The following is a 16,725-nucleotide window of genomic DNA, read 5'->3' on the forward strand; positions in this document are numbered from 1 at the left end:
GACATAGTTATGTTACAATGTTTCAAAGAAGGAACAAAGGCATGACACAGTAAGAAAACCAAGAAATAGGATACATAATCTGTTGGTACTTTTTTTGCTTCAAGTCCAGGCCAACAAAGCAGAAACTTTGTCCTACGACGTTGTCAGAGTTACAAAATCAACACAAAACCTTAATTGTCCACCTGACAGTTTCTTTGTGGAAGCTTGGAAGATACGATGGCCAAAATACAAGCTTGCAGATTAAGCTTAAGGAAAAGCTGCTTGGATATAGTTTAGTGAGAAAGAGTCATCACTAATTAGAGACTCCCATAGCACAAAAAATATGATCTAGCAAATTTAACACTAGATCAGCTTCCCAAAGACCTGTTTAGTCTTGGTATTTTAAGTGAGCATTCAAACCACTTAAACTTTGAAGACTTCTGAAACAAAGCTTTGGCTTAACTCAAATAGTACAGTGCAAAACTTGCAGTCAGACTTCTAAGAGCCCTGGAGAAATAAGCATGCAATGATATTAACTTATTTACACGAGCAGGATTAGATTTTTTTGAGGTGACTAAAGAAAGCAACATACAAAACAATTGACAGCCCATATAATTTGGCAAATACCTTTCAACAAACAAGCCAGAAGTCTCTCTGTAGTTATCTCAAGCATGAAACTTTGCCAAGCAAAGGTGTTTCCTCTGCATTTCAACTTGCCAGGAATGAACTTTATTTATAAAGCAGCCCTCCAAGGAACTCAGCCACCTCTAATGCTTCCAGCGGCAGTTAATTAATTCCCCTTAAAAGCCAATTACCCAAATAAGCCTCAAACTTATAGTCTGTAAAAGGGAAAATTCTTTTAAAGCCCCACTGTTCCAACTTGACAAGCACTAAGCAGAAGCCCACCCCCTCTCCCCCCTCAGCTCTTTATACGCAGAGCCGCAGTCGCAGAGGGGCACTGGGCGCGGCGTGCCCAGCGGGGCTGGGGCGATACGGGCCCTCCCGGCGCCGAGCGGTACCTCAGATCCGGGCCGGGCCGAACGGGGTCCGGGCAGGGCCACAGCTCTGCCCTCTCTTCTTCTCCCGCTCCCCGGCGTGGGGCGGGGCGCGCCCGCTACAACCGCCGGCTCTGCCGGGCAGCGGCCGTGAGGGAGAAGCGGCGCCGGGGACACCGCGGGCTCCAACTCCAGCACCACCGCTCCCGCCGCGTCCCGCCTGCCCCGGCGCCTTCAGCGGCCCCGGCCGCCCTCAATCCCCGCCGACCAATCAGAGCGCAGAACCCGCCCCCTCCGCCCGCCTCGGCCCAATCGGCGCGCGGCGGGGTACGGCTCGCTCGGCCAATCAGAGCGCGCCCCTGGGAAACCAACCGCCAGCGCGCGCGCAGGGGGTTTAAAAATGCCAGAGGGCGGGGAGCGCGCAGACGCAGTTCGGCGATGCGGCGGCGTTGCCATGGCAGCGGGGCCGCTGCCGCTGGGCCGAGCCGAGCCAGGCCGGAAAGGGCTGTGGCGGGGCGAGCAATGAGCCGATACGCCCGGGCCCGCTGGAGCGCCGCGCCGGTCTCGGCCTTCCCCAGCCGGGGCCCGGGACCGTGAGTCCCAGCAGAGCCGCCGCTGGCAGCCCCGCGCACACGTGCCCGCCCCGCCCCGCCCGGGACCCGGAAGCACTTTCCCTCCGCGGGGACAGCACGGCGGCAGCGGTGCCACAGTCACAGCCCCGGTCACAGTCCCGGCCTCGGCTCCGCCACTCCCGCCTGCCCTTCGGCCGCCCCACGGCCGCCGCCCCGCCGCCGCTGTCCTGCTGCTGCAACGCCGCCGCCTCCTTCTCCTCATGAAGCCCGTCGTCGTCTTCGTCCTCGGCGGGCCCGGGGCGGGCAAGGGGACGCAGTGCGCTCGCATCGTGGAGGTGAGGTGGAAGGGGTGCGGGACTGCGCGGTCTGGCCACCTGAGAGTTGTAGGATCCCCCTGTGGGGTCCGTGACCCGCTTTGGGGTGGACTCTTGGGGGTCGTGTCCCGCTCTGCTCGGTGGAGGAACCTTTCGGTCTGGTCTCTTGTCGAGCCTCCATCCATTCCTCACCCCTTCGAGGCGATAAATATAGAATGACTGACCGACATCTCCCCTTTAGTGGGTGAAGTGGTGGGGCAGCCCCCACTGCAGCCCCTCCGTTCCCCTTCCAGCCCCTGTCAGGCCGCCTAGGCTTTTCCCTTCTCCTGCCTTTTCCCTCAGCCCTGCGGGATCACAGTCTGCCGGTGGGTCTGCCTGCGCCGGCGGCCACCCTGGGGACACCACTGGGATTTTTTACATCCCCTTGTGGTCTGGAGGCTGCTCCAGTTTCGGCCGGGAGCTCCGCTGTGCCTTGGCAGGACAGCGGCCCTGGGGAGGCTGCCGGCTGCCCGGGCGGTGCTGCCCTGCCGGGCCAGTCCCTCAGCCCGTCCCGAGTGGGTGGCTCCCTACACGTCTGCACGGCCACGTAGGTGGCTGCGGAGCTGCCACCCGCATGCTCAGGCAGCCGGAATTGTGGCCTGGCAGAGGAGGTGAGGTGTCTGATAGCCATTGGGAATACGTGTACTCCAAATGGATCAAGGTCCATGTCTCCTGAGGCCTGTCCCATAAATGTTACAGCTGGTACAGCGGACATTGCAGTGTGTTGGCTTTTTGACCCAGTGCCATCTCAGTAAGTTGTGGAAGTAATATGTTAAAAATAGAAAGAAATTCTGTTTTCTGTGACACAACATGATAGAGGTCAAAGGATCTGCTGATCCCATAGATCGTTCATCTTGTTCTTTCTTTTAAGGAGCCCAAGACTGACAGTATAATTTGACTAAACTTTCAGTTATATTATCAAATTTTCATTTTTTCCAGTCTTTTGAGACAACACATATCCAAGAAAGAACAGTGGATGATACACGGTGTAGTACTGTCCTTTTAAACACCAAAAACCTCAGGGGTGATTACACTGTACCCAAGGTGGATAATTGTGGAAGTAGTTAGGGCTGAATGCTTCCAAATGTGTGGACATTGGATTTGAAACAACTCTTTTATCCTTTTTTTTTTTTTTTTACTGAGCTGTTGTATGTACTTTTCTTATTAAAAGCCATTTAGGATCAAAGCTTATCCATACCTTCACTGAAAGAAATGGTTAAGAGCTGTGTTGATGTTGATGCCCATGTTCCTCAAACTTTTGGTGGGAAAGAACTCCAAAACTCCTGGAACAGACACGTTGTGTGTCCTCTGTTCTGGTGGTACCCTGGGTGTGCTGTTACAGTTTATCCACACTGCTGTTACAACACAGACCTCAGTGCTGTATAACTAAGTTAAGTGAATTTGGTCCAGACTAAAAAATGCCGTTATGACTTTAGTTCTGAAGGATTTAAACCTCAAATTACAGACTCGCATTCAAACCAGCATATTCATTAAATTAAATTGTGGGATGGAAGGTTCACAGTGCTCATAAAGCCTTTTTGGTAAGGTCAAAAGTAGCAAACAAATGAGCTTAAACTATAGAGGGACCTTGGTAGTCTGTCATTAAGGTTTTCACCAAACCAATAGTGTAGCCTCAGGGCTGAAGTACCTTGTGTGGCTGCTGGCCTGTGTTTAGGAGGACAAATGCCTATGGCTGGATAGGCTGATATAATTGGATAAAGACCACTTTATTAGGAGGAGTTCCAATGGGCCACTGCTACTCAAATCGTATTTCCAGCTAGAAAGGAAAACAGAATAACCTTGCTTGTGCAGTATTTATTTTCTTCTCTAAGCCTGGAAAGGGAAATCCAAATTCAAATAAATGCAAGTTTGCTTTAATTCTGCTAATCCTGTTCACTACATGGAAAGAAGTTTATTGAAGTCAGTGAGCTGACAGTAGAAAGCCCTCAGACCTGTTGAATGCAAAGGACAACCTTCCTGCTGGCTCAGACATCTCCATGAGAGTCACTGGCTAAACTGGGAGGCAGAGAGGGTCTGAGGTAGTTTAAAGAACAGTTGGACTGATGCAAGTGTGCTGGAAAAGTTTAGAAAAAGGGCATGTGAACAGGGAAGTGTGGGGGAAACACAGCAGAGTACTGGAGTACTGTACTGGAGAGCAGCAGCTTTTCTAAGCACAAATTCTCAATGTGGCCCCTGGCAGCCCTCAGAGAGCCCTGCTGCAGGTGAGTGAACAGCCAATGTGCAGTCAATGCTGTCTTTGGGTTGAAAGTGTATTTTTATTTGTATTTTAAACCCTGTTGGCAGTTTGCCACAGGGAAAAGGGGGCTGTAGTTGAGTAATAATAAACCTCATTCATCGTTGTTGTAAATGGATGGAATAATATTAGTTTGCATTTGGAATGAATCTGACCCAGTATCTTGCTGTAGAGCTGAAGGTTGTGCAGAACAAAAAGTCAGTATGAGCTATAAATATGTCTTGGTTGCTATTCATACTGGAGATTTGGGACAGAGCACATCACATGTGGAAGAAATCTCATTTGGCTGAGGTGAGCATTTGTATGAATTTAGCATCAAACCATTTTTATTAAAAACCAAGGGCGTCTGTGTTTTGTAGAGTAAAGGGGATATTATGTACTTAGTACCTGGGAATGATTTCTCAAAGAAGTGCTGTAATTTTTTTGCTGACTGTGCTTTACATTCCCAAAAAAGGGAGATGAGTATCCCATGTTGTGGGTGAAATATGTATTTGTTAAGTACTAGCCTAAATCATAACTGCTCAATGTGTGTGTGCTGGAGTCCCTGAATGTGGAGAAAGCATGTATTCATGCCAAATTTGGACACAAATGGAGAAATTACTTGAGGAAAGAAGACCTAATAACAAGTGGAAATGGGTATTGACACAATGTAAGAAAGGGAGCAGTGGGTAAGTGATTAGGATTCTTTATCTCCACAGATAAGGGTGGATGAGACAGCTGAACCAGGCTGCTTTTCTCTGATACAGAGGAAAGACTCGACTCCTGTGTGTTCCACAGACACAGAATTGTCAGGGAAATGCAAATGCAGCAGAACTGCTGCTGTTCTGGAGCAGTTCCTCCTATGTACAGAGGGATGAAGCAGAATTCCCTCTTAAGTTCTTATCCTCTCCCTTCCAGCTCTGCAGATTAACTCCTGAAACCTTCCACAGCTTTGTTAGGTAGAGCTTGCCATCATCTGGGACTGTTGCGTAGCTGTCATGTGATGGAGAATATTTGAGCTATAGTTGAATGATGTCATTTGAATGCAGGTTTTTGCAATAACCTTCATGCTTTCCACAGTGTATCTTCTGTGACTGTGAGATAATGAAATGTGTTTTATTGCTGACTTTTGAACTTTGTGTATAAAATCATTATGGTAAAGTCAAGGGAAAGAGAAATGCATTCTGCAAATCTGCACAAAATATGCTTTCTTGTACTTAAATTTTAAATCCTTATAACCTCTGCCTGAGATGAAAAGCTCTTTGGTTGGTGGGAAGAATAATAACTAAATTGTTTGTCTTTATTCCAAGAAAGATTTGAGTTGTACTTTTTTGTCAGTTTGTTTTGGCAAGGTGATCTGTAGAGATTTGGGATGCAAGACATTTCTCTCTGTGTACCTAAAATATAATTCACCTCCACCACATCCCTATCCTGTATGTTTGTGGTTAAATCTAATATTAATTCCTCAAAGTGGGATGCTGAGCCTTCTCGTTTTTATAAGAGCATAAGTTAATATCCAAATGGAAAAAGCTGTTAAGTTGCTTTGGGATATATGATAAGGAGATTTCCTAGGGTGAAGGGAACAATGCAAAGAAGAATTCATTGTATCAGAAATGCTCCTCTAAAAGTAGCAGAGGATTTAGTTTTGCTGTCATGTGTTAATTGCCTTCTAGAAGTCTGCTGAGATACAGCGTTAACTTCCTTGAAATAAAAACAGGGTTTAAATTGTTTGTGTTAAACTCAGCTTCTGAAATCTCTTTAATGAGTGTCATGTATTAGTATTCTACTTAGCTTTAAGTTCTCATGGTTGATTTTTAGAATATAAATTTATATTTCTGGACTTTGGAGCTTTTTATTAAAAAACAGGGTGAGTGTTTAAATCTACCCCTTGAGGATTCATCCCTGAACATTTCCATTTTGTAGAACACTAGGCATTAAATTTTGGACTTTCCTGAACATACTGGGTGCCTTGTACTGAGTCAATGCTCCTGAAGCACCCTGGGTACTCTGTTTGCCCCCCTCTCCCTTGGAAGCTCTGTCAGTGGAATCTCCATTGAGTGTTTTGATTTGCTGTTGTGGGGTTTTGCTTGTTTTTGTTTCCCAGAGACAAGAATGTGTTTCAAACTAAGAAAATGTCTTCAATTTTTAAAATTTGAATAAGCAGACAGAAGGTCTATTACTGCATTATAGTCTGTACCCCAAAGTTTTAATTCCGGGACAGACAAAAGCTTTCTAGGTTAAAAAAACCCCAAAGGCTGCAGGCTTTGCACAGTTCTATTTTTATTTTAAGTATGAATGGTGTATGTAGCAAATTTTGCTTGTTTATTAAGGCTGCTCAAGAAAAGACAGGTCAGAACTAGGGCAATAAAAGTTTTTATTTTACTTGTTTTAATCTTAAGCCCTGTGACTTTCATTTTCAAACTAACAATGATAAGCCAAGATAGGAGTCAAGGTCAAAGCAGTAATTTGTGTTTCTCATGCTTCTTGGCTTCTGCTCTCTTAAGGAAGTCTCAAGCTGTGTGTTTAGTGGGGAGATGTGTTGCAGGACAGCCAGGGCTGAATCAGAAATAAACCTCTTGCCCCTCGGAAGGGGCTGTGGAAGGAGTCCCAGCTTCAGCTGCCGCACACCTCTGCTCCTTCCCGACACCTCTGCTCCTTCCTGACACCTCTGCTCCTTCCTGACACCTCTGATCTTCCCTGACTGCCCGAGACTGCTTGGGAAGACTCTGCCTGGTTCTAGTGTGACACAGATGTGACTCATGGATTTCCAGTTCTGTGCATCTGATTATTGTATTTACTGAAAACAAAGCTCGTTCTGTCTGCAGAGTGAAAGTTGCAAATCCCGGCTGACAGAAGGAAGCTGGAAGGGCTGGAGGACAGGGGAGGGAAGGGTATCCCAGGAAGGCTTCAGTCTTGGGGTGGAATTTGAGATGTGGAGCACTCAGCTTGTGTGTCCTGCAGTGTGGGGACTGGCTGACCAGGCAGAGGCAAACAGCAAGTGCTATTCTGATCTGTTCTATCCACTGCTGCTGTGATGGAAATGATGGAAACTTGAGCTTGCCTTTCCATTTCACTGGGAATTTTTTAAAAATTATTTTTATGTTTTATTTTTTTAAAGTGAAAGAGGAGGATGTCTCAAGTGGTGCTGAAGACAGCACTTTTTCGTTTATTGTTGAGTTTTGTAAGTTATATTTGGAGACTCATACTTCAAAATAATGGTTTTAAAAATAATGAGAACTTGTGTAATAAGTAGATATGGTGCTCACACTACTCTTGCCAGTTTTAATCAAGGTGTTTGGGGCACAAAATTTTCTTTTATTTTAGGTGAGAGACACCTTCAGCAATAGTCCTGAATTGGAGCAAATCTTCACAGCACCAAGGGCTTGCACTACTTGTGTAATAATGAGAACTTGTGTAATAGTAACTTACAGATTTAATCTTTTTTTTCTTCTAGATCACACCAGTCTGACAGCATAGCAGAAAATATTATCTCTGAAATACATTTTAGAATAGTTAATTCTATATTTTCTGTTTTATTCTCTGCAATACCAAAATCTCTCTAGATTTTAGCTGCTTGGAATCCAAGTATTTGGAAATATGTTTTTACCTAATTTTTTTTTCAAGTCGTCCTTTCAGACTGACATTATGTATAAGAGCTGGGGAAAATGCTTTTTTCATTGTTTGGCAATCACGGTCCTGCTCCCTTTTTGATTGCAGAGAAGGATTAGGTGGGAATGGCATCGAGTCACATTCTGGGGATTGCATCAGGATGTGCTTGGCACTGCTGGGAAGTCCTGCTGCCACAAGGCAGACCTTGTCAAGACCTGAGAGCGTTTCAGCCCGTGTTTTACGCAGTTGTATCACAGTCTCTTCTGCGAGCCCTTGGCGCTGCGATGATTTGCTCCGGTTCAGGATGCTTGCTAGGGGTTCTATGATCTAAAATGAAAGAAAACTTTATGCCCTGAGCACCTTGATGAAAATTGGCAAGGGTAGTGTGAGCACCACGTCTCTGAAGCCTTCTGTGTGTGGAGCAGCAGCCAAGCTGTTATCCCCCCCTTGTTTGCATTGTTTAAACCCGCGTGTTTTCTTTGGCTCTTGGCTCAGTACAGTTAACAAATAGATGTTTTGCCCCTGAAGGAGAGGTTTGTTTTTCTTATTGCCTGGTTAAGCCATTCTGAGGGTTAGTCTTGAAAATAATTTATTATCATCTCAAACAAGTCTATTTGTACAACAGCAGTTTAAAACACTTCTGTCTTTTACTTTCCAGTTCAGCCGTTAAAAACTACTTTAGTTTGCTGTTGCAAAAGATGGAGAATTCCAAAAATCGGCTGACTTGATTTCGTTTTCATGCATGAAAAGGGAAATGCCAAGGAAAATTAAATGGTTTGGTAATCCTCTAAAACCTAAGGGATTATATTTTTCTCCAGTTTTTTCCTTTGTAGAAACCTGATGTTAGAAAAAATCCTTATTCTATAACTTTAGCAAGAAGAACTACGTGTTAATTTAGCATTCAGCAGAGTAATGTTACTTGCTTATAAGGAACAATTTATTCTGGTTTATGACTTCTTTAGGTTATAAATATTTAGATTTGCAATTAGTTAGGCATATCCAAATGCAATGTACATTAAAGCAAGAGTACAGTGAGCTTACAGAGGATGTCTGTGAAGCTTTTCCTTCACACTTACTTACAGCAAAATCTTGCTTCTGTTTTTTGCCAACTGTGTACAGTTTTGGAGATTTAGGTAATTATATCCCTTCTTAAATTATGACTATGGCAGAACTAACTTTCCATGCTTTTGTGGGTGAAATTGGAAAGCAACTGAAATGTTTTAAAGTCACTTAGTGGGTTGTGTAATATTTCTGTTGTACTTGGTTCAGTAGCCAAGTTTTTAAATCCTATGTTCACAGCCTCACCAAGTGTGTAGTCACATTATTATGCCTCTCAGACACCTTGTTTGGGATTTGCTTTGGATGTTGCTGCAGCCAAACTGATAACCCTGAGGATTTTTGCTGGAGCTTTTGTTTCATGTAAAAAATTTCAGATGAGAATGTGTGCGTGTGCTGTGTTTTGGATGTATGGCTAGCTTAGGTAATCACCAAGGAGATGTCTTTATTGCCTGTTTTGATGGACTTGTATTTGGTGTGGGAGCATAGTGCACTTTGTTAGTTTTCTTGCAGTGTTAAATGAGCTGAGAAAATTATTATTTTGTGATGTGAAGTTTCCTTTGTAACAATGCACTTCTTTTTGGTAGCCATATATTTGTGGGCTTGCACTAGGTATCTATTTACAATGATAATTGCCTGAGAAATTCACATGTAGTAAATACTTCCATCAGTATTTTTCATAAGACACTGTTTTAGCTGTGGTTTGAGGTGAAAGAGCAATGATGTGTGCTGTTTTCCTGCCCACTGCTATCAGATTGATAGATTGAACCTGATCTCTCTGCTCTCTCTGTTTACGTGGTGTGACAGAGGGTGGCACCAGTGTAGCTATTTATCTTCATCTACCACGTCATCCTTAGGAGAAGTCACTGTTCTCCTTCTGTGTTCATCCCAGGGAAGGAGGTAACAGGGGCAGGAGGACTGTTTGTGCAGCTGCTGTGTTGTAGGTGATTTCAGTGAGGCAGGGGAGGAAGCTGGTGCCTGAATCACAATCTGAACATAGGGATTTCTGACTTATCCTGTGCTTGGGACATTCCTCCAGCTCCAAAGGACCTGCAATCACCCTATGTGTTTTCCTTAAGTAGGTAATTTAACAAAATTCTTGTTTTGCCTTGTTTTCAAACATAACAAAATTGCTTTTGAAAACTACGCAAATACCTAATCAAAGCCCTGTTGAGCATTTTACCCAAAGATGTCCAGTTCTGGGCCCTTTGCCTCAAAAAGACATAGAGGTGCTGGAGTGTGTCCAGAGAAGGGTAATGGAGCTGGTGAAGGGTCTGGAGAGTAGGTCCTGTGAGCAGCAGCTGAGGGAGATGGGGGTGTTTAGCCTGAAGAAAAGGAGGCTTAGGGGAAACCTTGTCATTCTCAACTCCCTGGAAGGAGTTTGTACTAAGAGTCAGCCTCTTCTCGCAGGCAACCAGCAACAGGACAAGAGGAAATGGTCTCAAGGTTCACCAGGAGAGGTTCAGGTTGCACATCTGTAAGAATTTCCTCACTGAAATGGTTGTCAGACTCTGGAACTGGCTGCCCATGGCGGTGGCAGAGTCACCATTCATGGAAGCGTTCAAGAAACAGCTGCATGTGGCCCTTAAAGCTGTGGTTGAGTTGTCACAATGGTGTTTGGTCAAAGGCTGGAGTTGATGATCTTGGAGGTCTTTTCCATCCTTAGTGACTCTGATTCTTACTGTGTGTGTTGTGTGCAGAGTGTTCTCTATTGTCAGATTGCACACTGAAGATGGAGCAGATCCATCACCAGCAAGATGCTGTTCCCTGGGTTTTCCTGTTGCAATGCAGGCATAAATAGGGCCGACACTGTTGGCTGATGTTAGGTTTGCACAAATGCTCTGACTGAAGGGAGCCTGTGTTTGTTTTGCCTGTTGCAGAAGTACGGATACACACACCTTTCTGCCGGTGACCTTCTCCGGGATGAGCGGAAAAGGCCGGGCTCCCAGTATGGAGAACTCATTGAGAACTACATTAAGGAGGGGGAGATTGTGCCAGTTGAAATAACAATCAGCTTGCTGAAGAGGGTAAGGAAAGGGCTATTTCTTTGCAGGGTCACTCCTGCAGACTAAGCAACAAAGCAGTGGCTGCGTTCTGATGGAACTGCCTTTCCTGCAGTGTGAGCGCTGTGAATGGGCAGACACGGAGCTGCTTCTCTCAGCAATCACTCGTGTTTCTGACTGCTGGAGAGCTGATGGCCTCTCATAACTGGGGATCTGTGAAAATGGATTCTTTTTATTTTCCTTTATTTTTTAGCAGCTTTTGGAAAATCAGTAAAACTCTATTTCTTATTTCCCTGCACTAGCTTTTAGACCTCTTGTTCCATTCAGTCATATATGATCGGAGGTTAGAGGTCTTAAAGGCACTAAGATTTGTAAGTTTTATCAAAATAGATAGGTAAAGGAGAAAAGCACCTACTGATGCTCTTGTGAAAGGAAAAGCTTCAGCCTCTACTGGGTGTCCATGAAAACAATGGGAATATCTCTTTTAAGTCAAAAAAAGGCTGCTGTTCATGGAAAATAAATTTATCTGGAGCTTTTCCCTTTGAATTAACTCTAGATCCGGGATATTCTGATGTCTTATTGTGTAAAGACACTTCCCAGTATTTGTAGAAAATAAGCTTTAAAGCTGGGATTTATTACGAGATTTGTTTGTTATGAGATTTTTGAGCTTTGTGAAATAATTAATTCAATTTGAACAATAGCTGTGTTGGTGCATCAGTGAATTAACCAGCACGCATTGAAAGTGAAACAAAAGCACATTTTGTAAATCTGCAATAATCCTAAAATAAATGCTTCTCAACTTACCATGTCAACATCTTGGGGGTAAATTAATAAGTAGATAAATCAGTGTATGTGCAGGAGATTGTGAATTGAATTATCTTTTATCAGGCTATGGATCAAACAATGGCTGCCAATTCCCAGAAGAACAAGTTTTTGATTGATGGATTTCCCAGGAATGAAGATAATCTTCAAGGCTGGAATAAGACTATGGATGGAAAAGCGGATGTTTCCTTTGTTCTCTTTTTTGATTGTGACAATGAGGTAATGAAGTGTGTAATTCTCTAACTTCCTTTCTTGCAGTATTGTGGGAATCATTCAAGAAGAACAATTAAACTCTGACAGGGAGAATGAACTAATGTAAGAGTACAAGGAAGACTTGGCCTGGGTGTTTGAAGGTTTTTTTGGCAACTTGTTTTCGCAGATGAAAAGTTGCCTGTTTATTGAAATAGACAGCTAATAACACTTGATATAATCATATGTGAATAAATGATATTGAGGAAGTACTCCAGGCAATTGCATTCTTAAAGAAAATTTATCTAAATTTTAAATACATTTTACAAAATTATTTGGTTACAATATTACTCTTAATAATTTGTTGTTTACTCTTAGTATGAATAAAACATTTTCTCTTAGTAATTTGTTGTTTAGTCCAAAATTAACTTGGTACAATGTCTGCTTTAATTCTGAAGTACAGCAGCAATCTTTATTTTCATAGTTATGAGCTGTGCTATAGGATAGTCAGTAATCAACATTTTATTCAGCAAGTCATTAAATTACAAGGGCATTTTGACAGTGATGCATTACATTCATTTACCAAGTGCCATGATGTGCTTTTAATTTGTTAGTGCCCTTGAGCATAAAAAACTGTCATGAGTATCCCAGCACCTTAAGCTGACTTTTTTCCTTTTACCCCTTTCCCCAACTTCCTGAGATTGTTATATTTGTATTTTACTTTTTGCAATCATTTTGTCATCTTAAAGAGCACATGAGGGATTATTATTTTTCTGTTAAGACATTAAGTAAGACTAAATTAATTTTTTTCACTTGGTGGGGCATTAACTTTTGTTATTCTGATTTTTTTACTAGATCTAAAAATGCACAATGCCTGAATGATTTTTGCCATGACTGTACTGTGTAGGAAAAAATAATTTTTAACCATTGTCCTCTTGCATGAGTAGGATAAATGTATTCATGGAGCATACATGTGTCAGCTTTGCTTATTTAACTAAAAGTTTAAAAAGCTTAGTTCATTGGGACACTTTCTAGGTATGGTTAGTTCTTAATTTTTTACTTAGATTTTGAAGTCTTCATTGTAGCAGTGTCAGATAAGAACATTTTAATTGACAATAACTTAGTATTGTCAATTTGCCTTACAAAATTCTTGAGAGAACATCCAGTGACTTTCCTTTAGAGCAGACATGTATTAATAGTCCCATTTGACATGCTGCTTTTCAGAAAGCCTGAACACATCCTCAAAAATTAGGTAGTAATTCTTTTTTAATGTCTCAGGTCAGGGATCCAGTAAAATCACAGAGCTTGATGCTGCTTTTACTTCCTCTGACCCCAATCCCATTTTCATAAACTGGATTGTAAACCATCGTCCTTCTTTTCTAGAAGAAACTAACTTGTGTGAGTTCTGGTTACATCCACCAGATCTGGAGGCTGTTTTATGTGCCAGGCCAATTTAGATTTCCAGGATTTTTGTTTGTTTCTGCTCTCAGGATGGCAGCTTGTGTTCCTGGCTGTCGTCATCCTTTTGATATTTTTTTGTAGATATGTATCGGCCGCTGTCTTGAAAGAGGCAAGAGCAGTGGTAGGAGTGATGATAACCGGGAGAGCCTGGAGAAGAGGTACTGTCTTCAAAACTTTTCAGTTCCCTTCTCTTTAATTTTACTATGTAATATGAATTTGTTTTCTCCCTGTGCTTTCTCTTAGAATTCATACATATCTGCAGTCTACTAAGCCTATCATAGATTTGTATGAGAGAATGGGAAAAGTCAGAAAAGTGGATGCCTCTAAATCTGTTGATGAAGTAAGTACATATGCCAAAAACCCATGGGGATGACATGGGGTAACAGGATGCATATTTTTGGCCTTCTTCTGAGATATGTGTGTGTGTGTGATTAGCCTGCTAATTAAGCACTGATGTTATTACTCAGGGCTGTTGTGGAAATCCTGATTTGACTCTTGAAGGAGTGAGTAAGATGTAAATAACTTGAGGAAATTGATTTGTTCTGCTCGAGTGTGAGCTGGACTAAACACATTTCCAGTGTTTCTCTGTTTAACAGGGTCTCATTTTTCTTTTTCATTTTCATGAGCTTTTGTTCTTCTGAAGTAGTGTTACTGTTCTGTCTGCTTCCCAAAATTGATGCCAATTTCACTGTTAAAGAATTACTGTGAATGTTCTAAAAAAATCCTATATATTTTTAAGAGTACTGTCAAATACTGTTTATGTTGATTTCACTTGGAGTAACTGTTTGATAAACGCTTCATAAAATTCTTCTTTATCTTTTTAGGTTTTTGAAAAAGTTGTACAAATTTTCGACAAAGAAGGCTAATTCCCAGCTTGAAACTTCATTTAAACTTGTGCTTGAATCTTGCTTGAATAGCTGCTATTGCAGTCCACTCTTTGTAATTATTTTAAAAGATTTTTTTATTTTTTTTCACATATCTAATGATGATTGGTAAAACAGTTGATTAGAAATGGATCTGTTTTATAAATAGGAAATCATTTCTTGTGGCTATAATATACAAGTTTCAGGGTTCTCCATTAGTGCAAGTTCAGTTACTCACTTGGCAGAATCACAGTTAATACATCTTCCTGAAGAAACTGTTTATTTTGTCACAGTTCTGTGCCTGTCATGGGCAGTCTTTCTTCTTCCCTATTGCTGTACACCTACTTTCTTTTTAAGGCTCAACTGAACAGCAGCATTAAGCAATGAAGGACCCATATACCTTTTGTTTTTTTGGATGCTTGGACCAAATTTAACAGGTTGTTTTTTTCAAAGTATAATTTTGCCCAAAATTCCCTTATATCCCCACATCTGAATTCTCTAAGTCAAGGTGCAGTTAGTGTGAGAATCTGTTTTAGCAGTTCTCAAAAAACTATTTAATATGCTTTTCAGGAGCAGACATATAAATACTTTATGGAAAGTGGTGCTTCCTTATGACTCTGGATGTAAAACTGGCTTGCAATTTCTTGGATGACATGGCCCTGGATATTTCCTTGTTTTCATTTGCAAAAGATTAGGAAAGTCAGTTTAGTACTTCAATACTCATTTATCTTAAATGATAGTTATGTTATTAATTACAGCATGGTCTCCACAAGATGGCAAAGCTCTTACATAGTGTACAGTAAGCAAATTCTTCTGACAGTTCTGTCTTTTGTAACAAGTGGAAGGGTTTTTCTTTATTGTTATTGAAATACTGTGTTATCAAATGCTTTAAGGTTTGCTACCTGGGGAAATATTTTTATGGTTAAAAGAGTGAATATGTTTCCCTAAAAATGTGTAATTTTAATAGCTGTTTGTTTGAGAAGTTTGTAAGTTATTGCACTTTTGTTACGATGTGATCAGCTGAGGGGAAGATAATTGTAAAGAAAAGTTTCATTCCCTGAAACAGAGTCCTGCTTCTCCATGTTCTCTTGAATAAGCCAAGTGCAGGCAGCAGGAGGAGCTCGGGTGAGCAGGGAGCTGGTTGAAACAACCTGGTTGAAATGTTTGCACAGATGTGGTGCAATTTTGTCTTTTAAGTTTTTCTGTCCCCTGTATAGTATGCATAGGTCTGGGGGAGGCCCAACCATGCATTCCTTTCATGCCCTGAGCTTCCACTGATGGCCTGAAGATGAGAGTTGTAACTGATTTCAGTGCTAGAGTGGTTGTTCCTACATTAACTGACGCTCTAATTGGTTTGTGACATGCTAATTACACAGAATTACAATTTGGAAATCTTGACACTCAGCTTTTCTTTAGTCATGACTTTATTTAGGAAAAGGTTTAAACTAAGCTTAGCTTTTGATTAGAGTCAGATGAGTTGGTCCTCATCCTGCAGTCAGATTTGTATTTTCAGGAATTCTCATCTTGCTGAGGTTGTTGAGGCTCCTGGACTGGGGAATAAATGAGTTCAGAAGCGAGGGTAAACTGCAGTAGCTTTTCCAGTCTGATAGGAGTTCAGGCAATGGCCTGGCCACAGAGCTGCTTCCTGCTGCAGAATATGTGGACCATGACTGCTTTTGTTAGTGTGGGAGGCCAATGCTCTCACTTTATGAATTTCTCCTTAAAAAAAAGGAAACCTGGAATTTAACTCTTACTGTATAAGTATGCTGACATAGATAGGATCCAGCAAAACTGCATGTTTTAATATGAAGTTTAGAATCAGGGTTTTTCAAAAAATACTTCCAGCTGGATTCTTTAATCCAATTAGAGAGATTTAATTAACTCTTGCTTCGAAGTTACTGATTTTTACAAGCTCTGTTCAGAATTTTCTCTCATCATATACTTTTCTGTGTATTTAAGTGCTGAAACAAAAAACCAAAAACCTCTGAAGCAAGTTTTAGAAAAACACCCAACAGTGGTTTGGCAATATTGAATTTGGAGTGGATTGTAATGTGTCTGTGCAAGGACTAGAGTTTTTGTCATTTTATTTATTGAAGATGCCATTAAATGTGTTACCACTTCTTTCAAGATGGACTTACGATTGAAATAAAAATTAAAGGCAATATGCCAATGTGTTGTGTTCATTTAGCAGCAAAACTGTATAAAGAATTTGAGGAGATCCAATAAACTTTGTTCTGTGGCTTAATGAGTGCTTGCCTTACAGTTACCTATCACCAGGGATATTTTTCATATATATCCATCTATATAAAGCAAGTATTTATTAGAGTTAAATACTTCACATGGTCACATGCACAGGTATGTGTATAAATGTTCAGTTTTCACCATCAGAACTGAAGTCCTGAAGATCCTTTTAGGCACAGGAGAAGATCAGGCCATTGCCTGTGGAATTGGTACCTTTCTTGATTATATAGGTTTATCAGATATATCAAATGACTGTATTCATATAGTTGTGCAGTGATAATTCATTTGGTACATGTGTGAAAGAGAAGTGACTCGGAGTGGTCTAGGAAACGCAAACCTATTGTGCACC

At 41.8% G+C, this 16,725-nt stretch overlaps 2 protein-coding genes across 5 annotated transcripts in view; one reads left to right on the forward strand and one right to left on the reverse strand.

Moving 5' to 3' along the window:
- STIL (STIL centriolar assembly protein) overlaps positions 1-1,392 on the reverse strand; it is a 19,066-nt gene extending 17,674 nt beyond the window's left edge. Inside the window, exon 1 of one of the 4 annotated variants that reach the window (XM_023932463.2) lies at positions 999-1,392. The gene's annotated coding sequence lies outside the window, so the exon portion shown is untranslated. Of the gene's footprint in view, positions 1-606 lie in introns of all 4 variants that reach the window. The other 3 variants (XM_086841859.1, XM_086841860.1, XM_023932464.2) reach the window with 3 other exon arrangements.
- Positions 1,319-16,380, forward strand: CMPK1 (cytidine/uridine monophosphate kinase 1). Its single transcript, XM_023932462.2, has 6 exons — positions 1,319-1,881; positions 10,678-10,824; positions 11,689-11,841; positions 13,354-13,430; positions 13,516-13,612; positions 14,097-16,380. The coding sequence occupies exons 1-6, from the start codon at positions 1,807-1,809 to the stop codon at positions 14,136-14,138; spliced, it is 591 nt and encodes a 196-aa protein (XP_023788230.2). The 5' UTR covers positions 1,319-1,806; the 3' UTR covers positions 14,139-16,380.
- Positions 16,381-16,725: the final 345 nt, after the last annotated feature.

Source organism: Cyanistes caeruleus, chromosome 9 (genome assembly GCF_971803275.1).
Source record: "Cyanistes caeruleus chromosome 9, bCyaCae1.hap1.1, whole genome shotgun sequence".
In the NCBI taxonomy this organism is placed as follows: domain Eukaryota; kingdom Metazoa; phylum Chordata; class Aves; order Passeriformes; family Paridae; genus Cyanistes; species Cyanistes caeruleus.

Excerpts from the sequence above, each read along its gene's own strand:
- CMPK1 (XM_023932462.2), top strand. The coding sequence starts at position 1,807 with ATGAAGCCCGTCGTCGTCTTCGTCCTCGGCGGGCCCGGGGCGGGCAAG. Across the intron at positions 11,842-13,353 it reads TTTTTGATTGTGACAATGAG|ATATGTATCGGCCGCTGTCT; the intron begins GTAATGAAGTGT and ends ATTTTTTTGTAG. Across the intron at positions 13,431-13,515 it reads CGGGAGAGCCTGGAGAAGAG|AATTCATACATATCTGCAGT; the intron begins GTACTGTCTTCA and ends GCTTTCTCTTAG.